Here is a 22,357-nt window from a genome sequence, read left to right as displayed (position 1 = left end):
CCCCACCCCCACCCCGCCCACAACTCCCGGGGAAGGCCCCGAAGCCCCGCCTCGCCGGACGTGACGTAAAGGGGTATGGGCCTTGTCTGGCTCCTCCCGTCTCCATTCGCGCGGTGAACCGCGAGCGCCTGGAGCTAGTCCAGGTCTGGTGTGGGGCGCCGGGATCCTGGTCCCGGACCAGTGGGGCCTCGCGCAGCACCCTCGCAACTAACCCTGCCTCCCCACACCCTCGAGTGACTAGTTTAGTCTCCCTATAACCCCCGGCGACGAGTCCAGCAGCGCGCCCATTCTTCACGCAGCGCCGGGAAGCGCTTTCGAAGAGTTGGGAATTCCACTTGTGTGAGTTCGAGACCCGCCTCTGCTAGTTCCTAGCTGTGTTACCTTGAACGAGTGACTTCCTCTCCCAACCCCCTGCCCCAGCCCCAGACTCAGTTTTCTCACCTGTAAAATGAGGATACATTATATTGCTTGATTGTTTTGAAAAATGTGTGTTCAATGCCACAAGAGCCAGTCACTTTTACCAACTGGGAAGCTGAGGCCCAGAGCAGTGAAAGAATTTGCCTAGGGTTAAATGACGGGCAAAACCAGGGTCTTAATCTCTGAAGCTAGAACGCCTGGTTTCAAATCTTAGCTCCAGCACTTACTTCCTGGATGACCTCTCCCAACAGACTTGTCTCTTCAGAGCCTCCGTTTCCCCATCTGTAAAAAGGGTTGTTATGGGGATTTTAATTTATTTACAACAGCATTTACATTTGTATACTTGCTTTGTGCCAGGCGCTGCACTTACCGCTTTATACCCGAAATCTTGTAAGGTAGGGATGATCGTCATCCCCATTGCACCGTCAAGGAAACAGAGGCACAGAAAGGCAAAGGGGTGAGTCAAGATCACACATCTAGGGAATTCTGACAGTCCAATGGTTAGGACTCTGTGCTTCCACTGCAGGGGGCCTGGGTTCGATCCCTTGTCGGGGAACTAAGATCCCGCAAGCCGCCTGGAGAGGCCAAAAAAAGGGGAAAAAGAGATCACACATCTCAATTGTGTAGATTTGAACTTTGGCTCATCTAATCCAAAATTTGGGTCTTTGGTCACTATTTTTTTTTAACATTTATTTATTATTTTATTTATTTTGGCCGAGCCAGGTCTTAGTTGCAGCATGCATGCGGGATCTAGTTCCCTGACCAGGGATCGAACCCCAGCCCCCTGCATTGGCAGTGCAGAGGCTTACCCACTGGACCACCAGGGAAGTCCCTTTGGTCACTATCGAGTGATACAACTTGATTTTGAGGCTGGGGGTGTTGGAAGAAGAGCCGGAAGTAGGAATATTTTATGTAAATCAGTTCTGCCTCTGCTCAGAATCCTCAGTGGTTGCCATTCTACTCAGGAAAAAAGCCACAGTCTTCACCGTGACTACCTCTAGTGTACCTGAGCTGGCTCTGCTTACCTCCCAGACCTCAATCCAATCCTTTTCCCCTCACTCACTCTGCCCATTGGCATCTTTGCTATTTCTCTGAGATATCTTCCAGCACAGGGACTTTACACTGGTTGTTCCCTCTGCCTGGAACATTCTTTCCTCAGCTATTTCAATCGCTCCTTCCCTCACCTCCTTCAGGTCTTTACTCAAATGATGTCTCCTCAATGAGGCCTTTCCTGACCACCCTATTTAAACGCGCACTCTTCCCTCCTCTCTCTGCCCTTCCCTGGTTTATTTTTCTCTTTAACAAGTGTCACCTTATTACATATACTTATGTATTTTATTTTATTGTGCCTCTCGTCAGAAGCCAGCACCAAGAGGGCAAAGATTTTTGCCTGTATTGTTCCTTGCTGTGTCCCCAGTGCCTAGAAAAGCGTATGGTAAGCGCTCAATAGAAATTCTGAAAAGAATAGTTATTCTATAAGAAATTTCTCTCACGTATAGAGCTCTTGTTCTGTACCAGCTCTGTGCCAACCTCTCTACAGACACTATTTCACTGCATCCCTTTCTCACTAACACTGAGCAAGAGGGGATGCCATGGCCCCACTTTATAAATGGGGACACTGAGGGTCAGAGCTCTGCCAGCCTGTAGCCTTTGCTTGTAGCCACCAGGCTATTTGATATGATCTCATGTATCTGATACCAGGCTTGGTACCATGAGTCACAGCCCTGTAGGATAAGTTATTGTCATAGGTGCTTTTTATATATTTTGCCCCCAAGAGTGAGCTGCCACCTAGCTCCTGAGTCAGACCCTTATGTCTGGAAGAGTACAGGGGGTGGTTTCTGTTTTGAAACAGTCACCTGGAAAGGGGCGTTGGGCACAGATCCAGGGCTATAAAGTGAGTCACCTCTTTACAGACCAATGGGAAGTCATAGCAGGGTCCCCCTAATGCATCATACAGGCTGGGAAGCTGAGATCCAGAAAGTGTTGAGGCTCTTCTGAGGTCACGTAGCACAGGGACAGAGACAGGGAAGTCTGATTCCTGACAAAGGGGGTTGGACAGGGTTTGGGGGAGGCAGTTCTGTGTGGGGAGTGTCATATCCTCTCTCCCAGTGGTGGGAGAGATGTCCCAGCCAGCTGCTTCTGTTCCAGACTGTGAGAAGAGGGGTGAGTCAGTTTACTGGCGGGGGGGAAAGCAGGCTTTAAGCCTGTCCTCCCTCCCCCATCAACAACACACACACCCAGATGGGCTGGGAGCTGGTTTTCTGGGAAGCCAAGGCTCCTGAGTCAGCACTGGGAATCTTGGCTGAGTGTGCTCTGGAAAATGTCAGGCCTACAGGAAACAAAGGGCTCCCACTCACACCATCCTGCAGGTGGGCGGGGAGCTGAGAGAGCCGGCTGTAGGAGGGAACAGGGGCCCAGTGTGCAAAGGGCTGGGTGTGAGAGGGTTTATGCACACCGAGGGAAACAGTTGGTGAGCAAGGCAGGGGGGTTATATGGGCAAGGGAGGAGGCTGGGTACCAGGATATGGGTATTTGAAGCACAAGGTGAGTGTGCAAAGTGGAGGGGCTCCATGTGAAAGGGAAATGTTTGCTGAGAAGATGTATGTTCAAAGGAGAGATGTTGAGCCTACTAGGGGTACAGACAAGGAAAACGGAGGCTGACAAAATGTTCGCGCAAAGGAGAGGTGTGGAGTTTGTAAAGGAGAGGAATGTTTGTAAAATAGAAACTAAAAGGTCCACCTCGGACAACGCACTTTTTTTTTTTTTTTTAATTATTATTTATTCATTTATTCATTCTTGGCTGTGTTGGGTCTTCGTTTCTGTGCGAGGGCTTTCTCCAGTTGTGGCAAGAGGGGCCACTCTTCATCGCGGTGCGCGGGCCTCTCACTGTCGTGGCCTCTCTTGTTGCGGAGCACAGGCTCCAGACGCGCAGGCTCAGTAGCTGTGGCTCACGGGCCTAGTTGCTCCGCGGCATGTGGGATCTTCCCAGACCAGGGCTCGAACCCTTGTCCCCTGCATCGCGAGGCAGGTTCTCAACCACTGCGCCACCAGGGAAGCCCAGAACAACGCACTTTGAAGTCAGTGTAAGGGCACAGAATGGCACGTGAGCGCTTCGGCTGTGGCCCAGCCCACCCTACCCTACCCTACGGCCGTGGCCCAGCCCACCCTACCCTACCCTACCCTACCCTACCCTACCCTACCCTACCCTACCCTACCCTTAGGCCGTGGCCCAGCCCACCCTGAGGCCCCTCCTCTGGCCCCGCCCCCTCACGTACAGCGGTGCGCATTTTGTGCCAGTCAGCGATCTGCTCCTCCGTCATTCGCTAGCTGACCGGAGGGGGCGGGCATGAGAAGACTCCCGGAAATGCAGGCCTCCCCGGGCGGGGCGCGTAGCTGACCCAGAGCCGGGGAGTGGGTGCTTAGCAACCGGGGGAAGTGCCTAGTAACCGGGTTGGTAGGGGGGACACTGGGAAGAGTTGTGGGTGCCTAGCAACCGAGGGGAAGGTGGTGCCTAGCAACGAGGGGGTTGCTCAGAGGAGTGGAGAAGTAGCCCTGGAGGATCTGTGGGTGTCTAGCAACGGGGGAGGACCCTAGCAACGGCGCGGAGTGGGACCAGGGGAAAGTGGTTTGGAGAGGTGTTCGGGAAGAGTTATGGGTTCTTAGCAAAGAGAGAGGGAACCAGGCGAAACTGGGGGCCTGTTAACAGGGGAGGAAGTCTTTGGTGGTGGGAGTCTTAGGGTAGACACGGAGGAATGTGAGGCAAAGACGGGCAAAGCAGGGAGGTCAGTCCCACAATTCCTACCCAAATAACCCCTCCTCTTCTCCCCCAGACAATGTGGCTGGAGGTGGGGGGCCTACTACGGGGGACCTGTGGACGGTGGGGCCGGACTACTGGTCTGCCTTGTGGGGCCCTGGGGCCTGGGCCCCTCTGCTGGGTAAGAGGCTGGGGAGGGGTCTCCAAGGGGAGGAGGCTGAGGGAGGCTTCAGGGAGTCAAAGGACAGGGAGGGGTCTAAAAGGGCCAGGCTGACGGTACATCCTCCACTCGTTACCGGTGTTCACGTCTCTTGCAGGGGCCATGTGGGGGTCCTTGGACCCAAAAGCTTCACCAGGATGGGCCTGGCAGGGGCCTGGGTGAGGAGGACATTCGCAAGGCACGGGAGGCCCGGATCAGGAAGGCACCCCGGCCCCAGGTATCATTGCCCCACACCCAGCAACACCCCATGAAGGCAGCTGGCCTCCCGAGCTTGGGGAAGGGTGTGGTGGCAGGTTGGTTGGACTTCCTGGGTGCTGTGTCCACCTTTTCCCGCTCAGACCTTCTCCCTGTTTCCCAGCTGAGTGACCGTTCTCGAGAACGCAAGGTGCCCACCTCCCGCGTCAGCCGCTTGGCCAACTTTGGGGGTAGGTATGACTGTGGGAGGTTGTGACCTAGATCAGAGGAGGTGACATTTACACAATGAAGCAAGGAAGAGAGTGGAGCAGAGACAGAGAGAGGAGGGAGAGATGGAAAAAGAATGAAGGCAAAGTCCTGTAGAACCAAGAGAAATAGAGAGGAATGTTATGTTTATTGAGAACTTGGAATGTGCAGGGCCCCATACACATGTGGTCTCTGCACTGAATCAATGAGTGTTTGTTTCCGTTCTATAGATGAGGAAGTGGAGGCTAAGGGAGGTGAAGTGACTTAACCCCGGTTCATGCAGCAGGATTATTCAAACTTCAGGTCACAACCTGCATGAAATAGTTTTCTTTTAATTATTTATTTATTTATTTGGGTTTTTTTGGCTGCATTGGGTCTTTGTTGCTACGCGTGGGCTTTCTCTAGTTGCGGCAAGTGGGGGCTACTCTTCGTTGCAGTGCGTGGGCTTCTCATTGCAGTGGTGTCTCTAGTTGTGGAGCATGGCTCTAGGCGCACGAGCTTCAGTAGTTGTGGCACATGAGCTCAGTAGTTGTGGCGCACGGGCTTAGTTTCTCCGCGGCATGTGGGATCTTCCCGGACCAGGGCTTGAACCCGTGTCCGCTGCATTGGCAGGCGGATTCTTAACCACTGCACCACCAGGGAAGCCCTGCATGAAATAATTTAGCAGGTTGCAACCAGCATTAAAAAGAAGAATGGAGAACTTCTCTGGTGGTGCAATGGTTAAGAATCCGCCTGCCAATGCAGCGGACACGGGTTCAAGCCCTGGTCCGGGAAGATCCCACATGCCGCGGAGAAACTAAGCCCGTGCGCCACAACTACTGAGCCTGTGCTCTAGAGCCCGTGAGCCACAACTACTGAGCCCACGTGCCACAACTACTGAAGCCCGCGCACATAGAGCTCGTGCTCCCCAACAAGAGAAGACACCACAATGAGAAGCCCACGCACTGCAACGAAGAGCATCCCCCGCTTGCCGCAACTAGAGAAAGCCCGCGCGCAGCAACGAAGACCCAACGCAGCCAAAAAAAAAAAGAAAAGAAGAATGGAAAATATGTGTACATGTAGAGTAAGGGAAAGTCTTGTTTCATGAAACATTATATATACGTCGGTCTCTACCGGTTATAATGCAAATGTCTTCTTTACTGTGGATCATGGTTCAGGTTTTAAAGATACTGATTGAAGGAGTCAAATACACTGGTTAGAGCTTTGGCACCAGGCTGCGCAGGGTTCAACAGGTGATTCTGCCACATCCTCACTTTGTGACTCTGGATAAGTTACTTAACTTCTCTGAGCCTCGATTTCCTTTTCTGTAAAATGGAAGTTTTTCTGTAAAATTTCTCTCATGAGGGTGTGAGGACAAAATGAGTCAATGCATAAAAGGCACTGGGAATGGTTCCTGGCATGGAGAAAAGTGCTCAGAAAATGCCAACTACGATTATTTACAGAGATGGTGACAGTGAAAGAGGCAGAGTGACTCGAACTGTCTTTAAGGACAAGGAGACAGAGGAGGCAGAGGAAATCAGAGCCGGAGAGCTAACATCCAAAGGAGGAACTGAGGGAAAGAGGCCTAGACAGACATGCCGGGTGGACGGAAGGGCAGAGATGGAGAAATAACTGACTTAGAAAAGGAGAGGTGAGCGTGAAGAAGAGGAGATGTGGACAGAGAAACAGCAGTCATAGGAAGACAGAGAGTCCTGGGGGGATCATTTCAGGGCCTTCTTACCCATGGCTGCACACTAGAATCATCTGGGATGCTTAAAAGAAAAAGAATTCTGAGGCCTCATCTCAGGCCAGTTCAACCAGAACCTCAGTGGTAGGGCCTGGGCATCGTATTTACAAAAGCTCCTCATGACTCTGTGTGCAGCCAGGGGTGAGAACCACTAACCGGGGAGACAGAGACAAGGAGAGAGGGATGGAGAAAGAGATAGTCTCACCTCCAAGGGAACCTCAAGCAGGGAGAGAGTGAGTAAGAGACTGATTTGGAGACAGAGGGATGCAAAGAGCTGACTACAAAGAGTTGGGAGACAGGTGTACATAAAGAGAGACAGAGAAGAGAGAGGGTCAGTGGGGTGGGGAGGGGGTGGGGGAGGAGATCGCCCCAGGGCAAGCGGGCACTCAGGCTCCTCTCTCACTCCCCAGGACTGGCTGTGAGCTTGGGGCTGGGAGCACTAGCTGAGGTGGTCAAGAAGTCCCTGCCCGGAGGACGTGTACAATCAGGTACGTGAGCCACGCTGCCTGGGTCCACACCCTGGCCTTGCTGTGTGACCTGGGGTAAGTGGCTTCACCTCTCTGAGCCCCAGTTTCCTCAACTGGAGAATGGAGCTGATGATAACATAGCCACCTCTTAGGGTCGTGGTGGAGGGCTCAGAACAGGGTGAAGCTGCTGTCAGGATGGTGTTGAGTAGAAGCAGGTCATGAGAGAAAATAATGTAAGCCATCCAGAGTTGCGTTCTTAACTGAGCAGGAGAGGAAGCATGAAAATAGGAGTGCCGGTGAGGGTCTGTGGACAACAGAGACGGACTGGGCTGTGTAGAGATCAGCATTTGTGGGTACGATTCCGCAACATGTCGATGTCTTGAAACAAAAACAGGGGTGGATATTCTAGATGAAAAAGAGACTAGAGAGATAATAACTGACAAATGGAATGTGTGAGCCATGGTTGGATGTTTGAAGAAAATAACTATAAAAGACTTCTGGGGACGATTGGGAAAATCTGAGTATGACTGGGTAGTAGGTATTCAAGAATTAGTGTGAATTTTCTTGGGTGTGATTTTGGCCCAGTGATTGTGTAGGGGATTATTCTTCACACAAGTTAAGTGCAAATCAGTCAGCAAAAGTATTGGTCAGTGTCTGGGTACACACACACAGATAAAGCAGGTGAGGCAGCGTGTTAAAACATTGAATCAGGTGTGCAGGTATTCACGGTGCTATGAATGCAGTCTTTCTGTCTATTTGAATCTTTTTCAAAATAAAAAGTTGAGGGAAGGTAGAGGAATAGGCTTTAGGGTAAGGCCAGACTGAATCTACACCCTGCTCTGCCACTTCTGTGCTGTGTGCCCCAGGGCCAGGCACGGTATCTCTCTGAATCTCTTGCTTCCTCATTTTGAAAATGAAGGCATTGGTAGTTCTTACTTCCTGGGGTGTTGTGGAGGTTCAGCCAGAGAATCCACAGAGACACTTAGAATTCTGCCTGGCACAGGCTGAGCCCTCAGTAAAGAGCTCAATAAGTGTTTTATGAAATAAATAAAAGCTTAACAAACACTTTATTGAATAATAATATACTTTGCATATAGAACTGTGCACATATCATAAGTGTATAGTGTGGTTCATTTTCACAAAGTGGATGCATCTGTGCACCCAGATCAAAAAACCCTAGAACAGCAGTTCTCAAACTTTTTGGTCTCAGGATCCCTCTACACCCTTAAAACTGAGGAATGGATATAAACAAGATGTATTATATCCATACAATGGGATTTTATTCGGCCATAGAAAGGAATGAAAGACTGATCCATGCTATCGTGTGGTTGAATCTTGAAACACTATCCTAAGTGAAAGAAGGCAGAGACAAAAGGCCACATTTTTTTTTTTTAAGGCCCCATATCGTATGATTCCATTTATCTGAAATGTACAGAAGAGGGAAGTCTACAGAGTCAGAAAGTAGATTAATGGTTTCCAGGGACTCAAGGGGAGACGGGTCGGGGAAATGGGAGGGGGTAACTGCTGACAGGTTAGCAGTGATGAAAATGTTCTGAAATTGATTGTGGTAATAGTTGCACAACTGAATATACTAGAAGCCATTGAACTGTGCACCTTAAATGGGTGAATTATATCATATATGAATTATATCTCAATAAAGCTATTAAAAAATAGAATGAGAACCCCAAGAACTTGTTTATGTGGGGTTGTATTTATGGATATTTGCTGTATTAGAGATTAAAACTGAAAAAAATTTTAAACACAAGAATACACACACACACACACACACACACACACACTCACACACTCTCTCTCTCTCTCTCTCTCCATCAGCCGTCAGAGCAGTGACAGCATCACAGGTCACAGAGCTTCTGGAAAACTCTACTGAACATTTGTGGGTGAATGAGAGTAAAAAAGGGCAAATAACATATTAATATTATTATGAAAATAGTTCTGATCTCACAGACCCTCCTAAAGGGTCTCAGGGGCCCCCAGAACACACTTGGAGAATTGCTGCCCTCGTTCTCCAGAACCTCTTCTCGTGTCACATTCTGGTACCTCCCCCCTCGTTAAGGGTCACCAGTGTCTTGGCTTCTGACCCCCTGAGATTCGTTTTGTCTGTTTTTGCGCCTTTATGCGCATGTAATCAGCCGGTGCTTTCTCGTATGTGTCTGGTTGGTTTTGCTCAGCATTCTGTTTGAGAGATGCATCCATGTTGCTGTGAGCGGTTGTAGGTTGTTTATTCAACACTGTAACAGTCACCCTGTGACTATTCCACAGTTCCTTTGTTCGTTCTACTGATGGTCATTTGGGTTGTTTCCAGTTTGGGACTGTTATGACTAGCGCTGCCGTGAGCCTTCTTGGAGCATCTGTTGGTGGACACATTTATGCCTTTCTCTTGGGGATATACCTAGGAGGCAGATTGCGTCAGGTATAGGTGTGTGCTTTACTGGAAACTTCGCAGCTGCTTTCCAAAGGGCTTGGGCCATGGCACTCTCATCGGCAGTGTCGGCGTTCAGGTGCCCCACATCTTTGCCAACACTTGGTATTGTCTTCTTTTTTGTTTTAGCCATTTTGGTAGGTGTGCAGTGGTGTCATACTGATTATTTTTGTGGTTGCCATACTAATGATTATTCTTTCCACCCCAGAGGGAGGCTCCCGGCCGGGCTCCAGCCTTTTCCTTTCGGAGGCCAATGCCGAGCGGATTGTGCAGACCTTGTGTACGGTTCGGGGGGCCGCCCTCAAGCTTGGCCAAATGCTCAGCATCCAGGGTACGGCATGACCCTTGACTCCTGACCCCTGACCTCAGTTCCACCCTACCCCACCTACCACCAAGCCCCAACTTCAGAGACTCCCACAGGGGCCCCTCCTGGCCTCTCCCCTCACCGCTTCCCTCTTCCCGATGCCTCCCAAGACAACAGCTTCATCAGCCCCCAGCTGCAGCGTATCTTCGAGCGAGTTCGCCAGAGCGCCGACTTCATGCCCCGCTGGCAGATGCTGGTGAGTGCCCAGAGGGGGAAAAGCTGGCGAGGGAGGTGTGCCCCACCTGCCTGGCCCTCCTGTCTTCATGGCTGTGCTCCCTGTCTCACTCTGAGCCTGTGTCCCCATCTGTTAAATGGGGACCACTAAAGCACACATCTCATAGGATTGTTGTGATGAGTAAATGAGAGAATGGTGCATAGCACTTAGTCGAGTTCCTGGCAGGCTCAGGGCTCTGTCAGGGCTGTTAAAGAGGCGGTGAAGTGCTGTGGTCAGGGACCAGACTTCGGGAGTTCAAACCCTGGCTCTGCCACTTACTACCTGTGCGGTTAGACGTGTGGCCTGCCCTCTCTGTGCTTCAGTTACCTCATCTGTGATTGGTGGTAGTCATAGCAATGGCCACATCATGGGACTATGGAAATCAGTGTATATGTAAAGCACTTTGAAGGGTCCCTGACACCCCATGAGTGACATGCAAGTGTTAGCTCTTCTTATTACCAGTCTTTTAATTAAAGGAGAGAGTGTCTGTAAATAGATTGGCACAGCGCCAGGCACTGAGTAAATGCCTGGGCAAGGGTGTGGAATCCGGAATCCAGCTGCCTGCCTTCTGAGCTCTGTTTGGCTCCCTCGCCATGTGACCCTGGGCAATTACTGCCCTTCTCGGAGCCACTCTATACAGGGCCCAGCCCACAGGAAGCCCTCTGTAAATTTTAGCTCTCCTTTATCACGTTAACTCTTGAGTTAATAATACAATATACGGGCATAATGAAGGATTATTATCAATCTTAACCCTACATGATAGCAATCCACACATCAGCCCGCACAGCCTCGGGAGTATGGGCTCAGGCTGGGCCTCCCAGTCTGCCAGCGCCTGGCTCATCACCTTGGTCAAGAGATCTCTCTCTGAGCCTCAGTTTCCTCATCTGTAAAGTGGGGTAGCGGCCAAGAGCTCGGCCCAGGGCCCCACGTGTGGTGAGTGGGGTTATTAACGCGCAAAGCGCTCAGCACAGAACGTGAACCTGGCTGCGTGAAACCATGATGACGATTGTCGTGACCACTCTCCCCAGAGAGTTCTGGAAGAGGAGCTCGGCAAGGAGTGGCAGGCCAAGGTGGCCTCTCTGGAGGAGGTGCCCTTTGCTGCTGCCTCAATCGGGCAGGTGCACCAGGGCGTGCTGAGGGACGGGACGGAGGTGGCTGTGAAGATCCAGGTGAGAGGGGAGGTGGGGCGGGGGTGGGCTGGGCACCCGGCCGCCCCAGAGGGGTGACTCCCATCCTCCTCCCCTCCCAGTACCCAGGCGTCGCCCAGAGCATCCAGAGCGACATCCAGAACCTGCTGGCGGTGCTCAAGATGAGCGTGGCCCTGCCGGAGGGTGAGGCGCCCGGTCCACCCTGACTGGGGGAGGGTCGCCCTGAAGAGGGAAAGTGGGGCTGGATGGGGGGGACGGGGGGCCAGCTCGGGGCAGGGTGCGCCCGTGTGTGTGAGCCTGAGTGAACGCCTCAGTCTGCGTGTTTGAGACAGAACAAAGGGGCACCAAGGCGGGGAAAGCCCAGAGTAGTATGGGCGTGTGAGAAAAAGACAAACTCAGAGATGCCAACAGGAGCCCAGACAGAAATCCAGAAACAGACACACAGGGGGTGTGTGGAGAGGGACTGGAGGCCTGAGAAAGAGCCACAGAAACAGGAAGGGAGCGTAAGTGGGACCTCACGTGTGTGTTACAGCATGTGAGACAGCGCCTGGGGGAGATGGAGCAGAGGTGTGTGTGTGTGTGTGCGCACGAGAGAGCGAACGAGGGAGAGAGCGAGGAGAGAAGAGAGTGAGAGAGTCAGGCCCGGAAGTAAGATTCAGAGACACTGAGAGCAGTGTGAGAGAGTATGGAAAAAAGGACAGAGAGGGACTTCTCTGGCGGTCCAGTGGTTAGGACTCCACGCTGCCACTGCAGGGAGCCCAGGTTCGATCCCTGGTCAGGGAACTAAGATGGGAACTAAGATCCCACGTGTCACGAGGTGCGGCCAAAATATTTTTAAAAAGGAAAAATGGACAGAGAATAGGCGGCAGATGTGACCATGATAGGGGCCTAAGGACCGCTGTGTGTGCCTGAGAAAGAGACCCGAGCAGAGAGGCTTCCGCGGAGCCCGCAGTCGTGTGAAGGACAGAGGGGGAGTGCGTGGCCAGAGAGTGCGGGTAAAAGGCATGGAGCAGACGGGGTGAGGGATGGTGAGACAGGGACAGAGCGAGAGGCACGACCGGCAAGAGAAGACGTCCCTGAGTGGGAGCCTGAGGGGCCGGGCAGGGGGCGAGGGGCAGGCGGTGGCCTTCCCTGCCTGACACGCTGCCGCCCCTCAGGCCTGTTTGCAGAGCAGAGCCTGCAGGTGTTGCAGCGGGAGCTGGCTTGGGAATGTGACTACCGTCGTGAGGCGGCTTGTGCCCAGAACTTCAGGTGAGCTGAGGCCCCTACAGACCCCTGGAGGCCCCCTTCGTCCCTCCAGCTTCCCTCCCGGGCTGAGAGGGCGGTGGATGCCCTCACAGCCTCCGGCAGCTGGAGCCCTGGGGTAGGGCTGGCAGACTCTTCCTCTTCATTTGTTCATCCATCCATGCCTTCACTCATTACTTCGTTCACACCCTGTGTCCTCTGTGAGCTTAGGCAGGTCACTTCCTCTCTCTAAATGTCTCTACCTTCTCATCTGTCAAATGGGACACAGAACCACTGCAGGCTGGTGGGGCAGACAGACTTGTCAACAGGCACTCCGTCACACGAGATCCCGTTACACCCACCGGACTAACAGAGATGAAGCAGTCTGTGTGTGTCAAGAGTTGGAGAGAACGGGGCGGCAGGGCGTCCTTTGTACACTGTGGACAGAGGGAGAAATTGATGCAAGCATTTTGGAGAATGGTTGGGCATCATCAAGCCTCAGTGTTCACATCCAACCCACCAGCTGCCCTCCTGGCTAAATACTCTAGTGACCCTTAATGCCAGTGCACACCGTCAGACTTTTCCGGAATACTCAGAGCAGCAATAGCCCCAAACTGGAAACAACCCAAATCTATCAAATTCACCCAACAGGGCGGATATGTAAGTTATGGTATATTCATCAGCACAATTCGTACAGCATCAAAAATGAATGAACTACAGCTACATGGAACGGTGGTTGTATCTTAGAGGCAGCCTGATAAGCGGCAATTAATTGCACCTCAGTGAGACCTTCCACAGCGTGGAGCACGGCCCACACGTTCACTGAGCCCGGCTCTGTAGACACGAAGCGAGAGAAAGGGCAGTAGAAGGCAGTGGTTAGGGGCATGGGCTCAGATGTGGGATCCAGTCAGGATCCAGTCCCGGGTCAGCCCTTAACAGGCTGGGTGGCCTTAATCTGCCCAGTGGCCTTGGGAGAGCATCCTCCTCACGGGGAGTGAGGATAAAAGGGAATTGTGCTGACTGAATGCTCAGCAGAGCCCTGCCCTATGAGGAGCGGATCAAACATCAGAGATTTGATAAACAAGGACAAAAATACAAGCCCCCAAAGCGGGACCTGGAGATGGAGAGTGTCAGGTGGGCTGGGCCAGAGCACTGCAGTGTGGGATCTGGGGAGACCACCACCTCACAGGATTTCCCAGTGCTCTCAGGATAAAACCCACATCATTTCTCATTTCCCCGGCTCCTCCCCATCTCCCTGTCCCTCCACCCCCCCCAACTCCAGCCGTCCCACAGGTCCCCAACCAGAGGCCTCGCTAATATTCTTTGCCTCCCAAATCTTGCATTGACACAGCTATCTCAATCTATTATTGGTCTGTTTGTTAGAGTGTGGTCTCTGCTGTGTGGGGGGGGTCACACCTGGGGCTCATCTAGTGCTCTGTCACCAGCATCATCCAGCACAGGGATGGACACCGAGAAAGGTTCTTTCCCTTTATTAGCCAGTGTTCAGAATAATGACTCCAGGGAGTGGCCAGTGGGAGTATCACTGTGGACTCGGAGATTTGTATATGAGTGACTATTTTTTGGGTGGATTAATTGATAAGTTGATGAGAAAGTAATGCTCATCAAGCTTAATTAATACACTGAGTTCATCCTGGGGCGACCAACAGAGAAGTGTTTCCAGAAGGGAAGTGGTAATTGGGTCTCCAGCAGCACCCAGCTTAGGGGCAGACACAGAGTGGGTGCCATGGAGATATTTGGTGAATGAGTGAATGAATGAAATGTCTGAATGAATGTCAATCCAACCAGGTATTGGCCATCACTCCAGACAGACAGGAAAGAGGAGGGCAGGAGGAAAGGCAAGACAAAGACTGTTCATGGAAGACTCCTCAGAGGAGGGGGAGGCCTCAAGCAGGGCCACAGGGGCCTGAAGTGTGAAGTCCCATCCCCGCCCCTCCTATCTGCCCCAGGCAGCTGTTGGCAGATGACCCCTTCTTTCGGGTGCCAGCCATTATTCAGGAGCTGTGCACGACGCGGGTGCTGGGCATGGAGCTGGCTGGAGGGGTCCCGCTGGACCAGTGCCAGGGCTTGAGCCAGGACATCCGGAACCAGGTACATGGGGCTCATGGGACAGTAGGGAGGGTGCTGCCCTGGGGCACAGCTGGCAGGGCAACCCAGACCCATGGTCCCTCTGCAGGCCTCAGAGGGCTTTACAGGGGCACATGGCTCTGAGATGTCTCTTACTCCTTCTTCCCACCCCAGATCTGCTTCCAGCTCCTGAGGCTTTGTCTCCGGGAGCTGTTTGAGTTCCGATTCATGCAGACGGACCCCAACTGGGCGAACTTCCTGTATGATGCCTCCAGCCACCAGGTTGGTTCCTTGTGATGTGTGTCAGGGTACATTAGCTGCTGTAACAGATATTTCCCAATATGGCAGTAGCTCAACACAGTAGTAGTTGATTACCCATGTAACAGGCTGGAGTGGCCCTCCTCCAGGCAGTGAGTCAGGGACCCAGGCTCCTTCCCTTTTGTGAGTGTGCCATCCCCTAGGACTTGAAAGGCTCTCCTTCCAGTGCAAGGGGAAAGAGAGGTTGAGAGGGTAACCCACTGTCTAACTGCTTTGGCCGGAAGTGACCCATCATTCCCTTCACCATTCCACTGATAAGAACTGGTCATGGGGCTAGTCTAGATGCAGGGGATGCTGGGAAATGGAGTCCCTGGCTAGGCAGTGGCTTCCTAGTGGCAGTGGAGAAGAGGGAGCACCACTTCTGCAAGACAGTCATCGTTACCACACCCATCCTTCACTTAGAACACACCAAGCACCTACTGCCTCTTGAAAGTGATGCCAGGACAAGCCTGATCCTTGCCTTCCCAGAGTTCCCAGTCCAATGCAGGGACCCATCACCAGACAGTATGACCTGTAGTTAATACCTTGATGGGGAAGCACAGGCGAGGGGCCAGTGATGGGGGGGGGGCACAGGGGGCGGTGGGAAGCCAGGAAAAGTGGCTGACCCTGCCTGGGGTGGGTGGGGTCAAGGAAGGTGAAACCAGAAAGACAAGAGAAGGACAGCCATCTAAGGAGCAGGGAAGAGCATACTTGGCAAAGGACACAGGCTGTCCAAAGGCCTGGGGGTGACAGTTTGGACTGAAAAACTCTCAGCGTGCATGGTTGCTAAGTGGCTCTCCAAAGTGGTCTGTGCCATTCTGTTCCCAGAGGGGTCTTTCTGAAACACAAATCTGGCCAAGCTGTCCCTTCTACAGCTTCCAACACCCTCAGGATCAAGTGAGCCCTGTGCTGAGTGTGACATGGCCCCACTTAGTCCAGCCTCAGTCCCTTGACACCCTCTTCCCCCCAGGTGCACAGACACCCTGCATCCCTCCAAGGCTCACACCCCAGAGGGGGTGTCTTCCTTCCTCGGGTGTGGTGATATGAGGCCTGACATCAATTTATTGGGTCTCGACAGCAGTTTTTGTTTTAAAAAGATAGAATGTGTTGGCAGATGGGAGGGATGCATATTATTTCAGGACACTTTTGTTTTATGTTTATATTCATATGTGCATGTGCACTGGTGCCCAGGATAATCTGCATTTCTTTTTTTCTTTTCTTTTTAAATAACTTTATTTATTTTATTTATTTATTTTTGGCCGTGTTGGGTCTTCGTTGCTGCGCGCGGGGTTTCTCTAGTTGTGGAGAGCGGGGGCTACTCTTCATTGCGGTGGGTGGGCTTCTCACTGCGGTGGCTTCTCTTGTTGCAGAGCACGGACACTAGGCACATGGGCTTCAGTAGTTGCAGCACGTGGGCTCAGTAATTGTGGCGCGTGGGCTCTAGAGCACAGGCTCAGTAGTTGTGGCGCACGGACTTAGTTGATCCACAGCATGTGGGATCTTCCTGGACTAGGGCTTGAACCCGTGTCCCCTGCATTGGTAGGCGGATTCTTAACCACTGCGCCACCAGGGAAGCCCCTAATCTTCATTTCTTACTGTGGGTTTTAATAAACAGTTTGAACTCCACTGTCATAGAGAAACTTACACACATGTTCATGGGGTACTGCTTTTTTTTTTTGCCATTTTTTAAACATTTCAACTTTATTTGGTTCATTTTATCTACATTCTTTACTTATTTACTTATTTTTTATTTATTTATTTACTTATTTATTTTTGGCTGCATTGGGTCTTCGTTGTGGTGCGCGGGCTTCTCCTCTTGTGGAGCACAGGTTCTAGGTGCATGGGCTTCAGTAGTTGTGGTGCATGGGCTCAGTAGTTGTGTCTCGCGGGCTCTAGAGCGCAGGCTCAGTAGTTGTGGCGCACAGGCTTAGTTGCTCCGCAGCATGTGGGATCTTCCCGGACCAGGGATCGAACCCGTGTTCCCTGCATTGGCAGGCGGATTCTTAACCACTGCGCCACCAGGGAAGTCCCTTTTTTTTGAATTTTTGAATTTTATTTTATTTATTTTTTTATACAGCAGTTTCTTATTAGTTATCTGTTGTATACATATTAGTGTATAGATGTCAATCCCAATCTCCCAATTCATCCCACCACCACCTCCCCACCCCACCCCACCCCCCAACTTTCCCCCCTTGGTATCCATACGTTTGTTCTCTACATCGGCGAGCACTGCTTCTAATAGCAAAACCTAGAAATAACCACAGTGCCCATCAAGCAGATAAATATGATATATTCATGCAACAAAATCTTACATGGCGGTGAAAAAATGAATGAATGAGCTAGAGCAATGGGGATGAATTGCAAAACCATGTCAAACACAAAGAATTTGCAGAATAACTATCATAAATACCATTTATATGAAGTTTTAAAATATGCAAAACATTAGTATGTTTTGTTCATGGATCCACATATGTATAGAAAACGTAGCAACACATGCATGGGAATTTCAGGAAACAATTTAATAATAAAAATAATTTCAGGAAAGTGGTGACCCTGGAAGAGAGGGTGGGGGTGGGGGGAGGTAGGATCAGGCCCCACTTAGATTGGTAGTGTTTTATATTTTAAACTGGGTGGTAGGATTTGTGGGTGTTGATTTTACTTTCCTATATATTTTATTACTCTCCAGATTTTTTTTTCTGAGCCTAAAACATGTTGTTATAAAAACAACTAGGACCCCAAAAATAAAAACCAGGTCCCTTGAGCTTCATGTGGGGGTGGATTGATGTGTGGAGACCGGAAGCCAGGAGCCCAGGGGAGGCAGCTGGGCGGGGCCTTGGGCAGGAGGGGCAGCGTGTGGGGAGAGAGGGACAGACCCTGGCACCCCCATAGACAATGGGGAGCACTGGTGGACTCCCAGTGTCCCTTTCACCATCCTTCATTTCCAGGTGATCTTGCTGGACTTTGGTTCAAGCCGGGCATTTGGGACTGAATTCACAGACCATTATATCGAGGTGAGTTCCCCCAATCCTGGGGTCTCTGAAGGGTCAAGCCTCAAGCCAGATAGTAAGGCTTGTAGAGAAGGAGAAACACAATATCTGGAATGAAGAAATAAATAATAGTGATATTAATAGCAGCTAACAAATACCAAGCACTTAATACTATGTCAGGCACCGTTTTAAGTGCTGTACATGTGGTAACTGATCTAAACCAGAAAGCAACTCTATGAGGTAAGGACCATTTTTAACCCCATTTTACAGAGGAAGTAACTGAGGCTCAGAGACGTTAAGTCACTTGCCCAAGGTCACAGCAGACCTGGGATTCAAACTCAGGGAGTCTGGTTACACAGCCCATGTTCCCAGCCCCTCACTAGCTGCGTCCTAAGAGAAAGGCCCACGATGGCCAGCCTGTCACCTCCCCACACCCGATGCTGTCCAGGGCCTTGGTGTCCAGCCTTTTGCTCACATACTTCCCCTCCAGCTGCTCTCTAGTGAGCAGTTCTCTCTTTAAGAAGTGTTTCCTCACTTTATGTTGCCCGTCCTTCCCACCCACAGGGATTGATTTGTCTCAGAGCCCACAGAAAACACCATCTCATTAATTTGTTGAGATTGGACATTCGACCTGGGTCTTCTTGTTTTTTTGGTTGCGTTGAGTTCATTGCTGCATGAGGGCTTTCTCTGGTTGTGGCGAGCGGGGGCTACTCTTTGCTGCGGAGCACGGGCTCTAGGTGTGCGGGCTTCAGTAGTTGTGGTGCACAGGCTCAGTAGTTGTGGCCCACGGGCTTATTAGTTGCTCCATGGCATGTGGGATCTTCCCGGACCAGGGATCGAACCCGTGTCCCCTGCATTGGCAGGCGGATTCTTAACCACTGCACCACCAGGGAAGTCCCTCAACCCAGGTCTTCTAATCACTGGGTCATCAATTCAAACGTTCTCTGACCCCCCTCTGTGCCTAGTCTTATTCTAGACGATACTGGGGACAACAGTGACCAATGCAGTCCAGGTCTCTGCCTTCACAAAACTCACAGTCCAGTAGGGGGACAGACAGAAAGGACCAGAGTGGTCAGGGCTGGGATGGGAGAATCACGGGGGACTGAGGGAGACCGGATGAGGAGCCTGGCCTGACCTAGGGGGTCAGGGAGGGCTTCCTGGAGGAGAAGACATCAGAGTTGAGACCTGAGGGATGAGGAGACCAATCAGGAAGGAGCTAGGAGGGTACTCCAGCCAGATAACATGGGCAAAGGCCAAGGGGTGAAAAAGGATATTCCGACTAGAGCAGCACTTCTCAAACTTTAATGTGCATGAGAACCCCACCACCACCATGATCATGTTAAAATGCAGATTCTGGTCTGGAGTTAGGCTTAAGATGCTGCCTTTCTAACATGCTCCCAGGTGATGCCAAAGCTACTTGTACAGGGACCACGCTCTGAGGAGTAAGATCCTAGAGGACCAGAGGGAAGTTCGCATTCGGACTGGGCAGGCAGGTGGGGACAGAGCAGGAGCCAGCGGTGAGGCTGGAGCCCAGTCGCTCTGGGTCTCTGAAGCCATGCTTTGCAGCTTGTACTTTATTCGGGTGCCCTGGGGAGCCGTGGAAGGCATTGGAGCAGGGGAGGGACATAGAATTCGGAAACTCCTGAATAAAGAGTGGTCTTTTAAGACAGGCCGGGAGCCTGGGCGGGTGGGGGTTGGAGGGGGTTCTGGCCTGAGGACTGGGGGATGGTGGGGCCACCCCTTAGATGGGGACAGGAAGGAATTGGTAACCCCCCTCCCCCCTCCCCCCCCCAACACACAGAGGCTCCTTGGGGCCCTCTCTGCAGGCCACTCGAGGCACAAAGCCGAGGCCTCTCTGGGTAGTTGGGACATCCCCTGCCCCTCCCCACCACAGGCCTGTTCAGCACGGCCCTCCTGCCGCCTCCCCAGCCTTTTCCAGTTTAAGAAAGGCCTGTCACACTGACCCCCCAAGGACCACAGGCGTGACAGATGGCCAGACAGGCTGGGGCAGGGGGAGCTGGGACAGAACAGAACCGCCAGATTTAATCCTGTATCCCCCTTCCTCCCAAGAAGGGGCAACTCAGTGGTGAAGGGTTCGCCCCAGTTCCCCTCGTCTCCTTGCTATTCCCCACTCTGAGCCTGTTTCCTCGTCTGTGAAGTAGGGACCCGCCTATTTACCTCTTAATAGTAATAGTAGCTCACAATATTTATGGCCTTTCCTACACGCGGGCACCGTGCGAAGCACTCCACAGATACACCTCCTTCATCTTCCAAGAACCTGGCAAGGAAGGTGCTTTCATCATCCCCACTTCACAGATGAGAAAGCAGAGGCCCCAAAAGCAAAGCGACTTGCCCCAGAGTCAGCCAGCAAGTGGCAGAGCTGGGATGGAGCCCAAGCAGGCTGGCTCCCACTTCTGTCTGTCTGTCCATGTGCCCTCAACTCCTGCCCATCCTGCGTGGCTGGAGAGCTGCTTAGCTCCAAACACTGATTTGCTAAACAAGGGGTTTTCACCAAGGGCCTCCTGAGTGAGCGCCACTTGGGACTAAACCCAGCCGGGATCCCTGCCTTCCTGGGGCTCCAAGTCCAGGGCAGGAACCAGACATCAACAGACATCAACCAGGTGATCACAGAGATGGCAACCTCAGAGGCAGTTCTGGGTCATGATCACATACTTGCCCAATTGAGTGTTTGGACCCATGGGTACCACTTGACATTTGCTTTCCTCTGTGCTGTTTCACTGTGGTAGTTTCCAGGCAGGCTCTGCCTTCCCAGCCAGGTGAGCAGAACACCTGACCACTGCAGCCCCCAGGCTCTGGAACAGTCTTGAGAGAGACACAGACAGGGGTAAGGTGGGGAAGGAGAGGCTTCTAGGTGAGAGGGCTTAGGTAGATGAGAACAGAAGTGGGTACTGGCAGGGCCCGGCTTCTAGCTCCCACCTCCAGACCCCTCCTTGAACCCCTCTGACCCTGTGCCCACATCCGTCTCCCCAGGTGGTGATGGCTGCAGCCAACGGAGATAGAGACCGGGTCCTGCAGAAATCACGAGACCTCAAATTTCTCACAGGCTTTGAGACCAAGGTTGGGAGAGTAGGGTCTGGTGTCTCTTGGGGGGAGTGGGGAGCTGCTTCTCTCTACTGGGGAAACTGTGGATGAGTGAGGAACTCTAAGGGGGCTGCTTATCTGTACTGGGGGTTCTGGGGAGGAGGGGGGAATGGGGGCTGCTTGGCTACTCAGGAATCCTGAGAAAATGGGCACCACTTATCTGTTCTAGAGGGAGGAATGGGGGACTGCTGGTGGATGGGGGGGGTCAGGGAACAGAGGCTGCTTCTCTGTTCTAGAGAGAGTGAGGGCTATTTGTCTACTGGAGGCTCTGAGAGGACAGGAAGGGCCCTTTCTTTTGGGAGGAGTAGGGGACTTCTTGTCTCTTAGGGGCTCTGGAAGGGGTGGCGGCTGCCTATTACTCTTTGGGGAGTTGGGGGCTTGTGTTTATACTTGAGACTGGGGGAATGGAGGGCTGTATGTCCACACTGGTTGCCTCTGGTTTCCCCGACCCCTAGGCATTCTCGGACGCCCACGTGGAGGCCGTGATGATCCTGGGGGAGCCCTTCGCCACCCAGGGCCCCTACGACTTTGGAGCGGGTGATACTGCCCGCCGTGTGCAGGGCCTCATCCCTGTGCTGCTGCAGCACCGGCTTCGCCCACCGCCCGAAGAGACCTATGCCCTGCACAGAAAGCTGGCGGGGGCTTTCCTGGCCTGTGCCCGCCTCCATGCCCACATCGCCTGCCGGGACCTCTTCCAGGACACCTACCACCGCTACTGGGCCAGTCGCCAGGCATAGCCACTGCCCGAAGCCTCCTAACCAGAGGGGTGTCTGCTCAGACCCCTCAGAGACTCCATCTCGGGATTCCAGCCCCATAGCAGGCCATCCCCTGCTCTGAGGCCTCCTTCCCTCTCTGCTGCAGGTCTGGGGACCCACCTTGGGCTTGGGACTGGGGAATTCCAGCTTCATACCCCCATATCCTGCTCTCCCCACTCCAAAGGGAGCATCCAGGAACTCTACCCAGCTATTAATTTATGTGTGCCAACATGTGAGAGAGCCTTAGGCCCCTCCGCACTGCCATTGTGGAGATCAGACTCACCTAGACAGGGAGCCCCTGACCTCTGCCTCAGGTCTCCCCCAGATGTGGCCGGTGTTTGAAACTTCGGTCCTAATAAAAGTGGCCCTCCCCTTCCCCCAGCTCTTTTCTCTGCGCTGGGCGGGGAGGGAGAGGAGCTCGCAGGCTGCCTCCAGGTGCAGATGGCCAGCCCCCCTCCTACCCTGTTGTCTGAAAGCCCCAGTCCTGCCTGGGCCATCTGTTGCGGGGACCCTCCTTCTCCCCTTTCCCTACCCCCCACCCTGCCCCTTCCGCACGTGCTGACCACCTGCTCCGAAGGCTGTGGCAGCTGAGAAGGCCTCACCCTCACCCCCACCCCCACCCCCACCCCCAGCTCTGCCACAACACACACACCACCTCCCAGCCTCCTGGCTCCCTCCACTCGGCTCCCAGCAACCTCGCTTTTGCTAATGGGCCTT

The 22,357-nt window shown here is 52.6% G+C and overlaps 1 protein-coding gene across 3 annotated transcripts; it reads left to right on the top strand.

Moving 5' to 3' along the window:
- The first annotated feature begins 48 nt into the window (after window positions 1-48).
- On the top strand, window positions 49-22,016 carry COQ8B (coenzyme Q8B). Of its 3 annotated transcripts, XM_082367544.1 has the most exons (16): window positions 83-339; window positions 775-874; window positions 4,247-4,351; window positions 4,488-4,607; window positions 4,749-4,815; window positions 6,968-7,045; window positions 9,673-9,795; window positions 9,939-10,024; window positions 11,071-11,211; window positions 11,292-11,373; window positions 12,348-12,441; window positions 14,382-14,523; window positions 14,674-14,781; window positions 17,742-17,807; window positions 20,775-20,861; window positions 21,341-22,016. In XM_082367544.1, the coding sequence occupies exons 3-16, from the start codon at window positions 4,250-4,252 to the stop codon at window positions 21,620-21,622; spliced, it is 1,578 nt and encodes a 525-aa protein (XP_082223670.1). In that variant the 5' UTR covers window positions 83-339; window positions 775-874; window positions 4,247-4,249; the 3' UTR covers window positions 21,623-22,016. The 3 variants fall into 3 exon arrangements, with proteins under 3 accessions (XP_082223672.1, XP_082223670.1, XP_082223671.1); XM_082367546.1 differs by lacking the exon at window positions 775-874 and having other exon boundaries at window positions 49-339; XM_082367545.1 differs by lacking the exons at window positions 83-339; window positions 775-874 and adding an exon at window positions 3,730-3,866.
- Window positions 22,017-22,357: the final 341 nt, after the last annotated feature.

The sequence above is a fragment of the Balaenoptera borealis genome (genome assembly GCF_965194805.1).
Source record: "Balaenoptera borealis genome assembly, chromosome: 19".
NCBI classification, from domain to species: domain Eukaryota; kingdom Metazoa; phylum Chordata; class Mammalia; order Artiodactyla; family Balaenopteridae; genus Balaenoptera; species Balaenoptera borealis.
The sequence above is the reverse complement of the archived record's forward strand: the minus strand, read 5'-3'. Positions and strand labels throughout refer to the sequence as shown.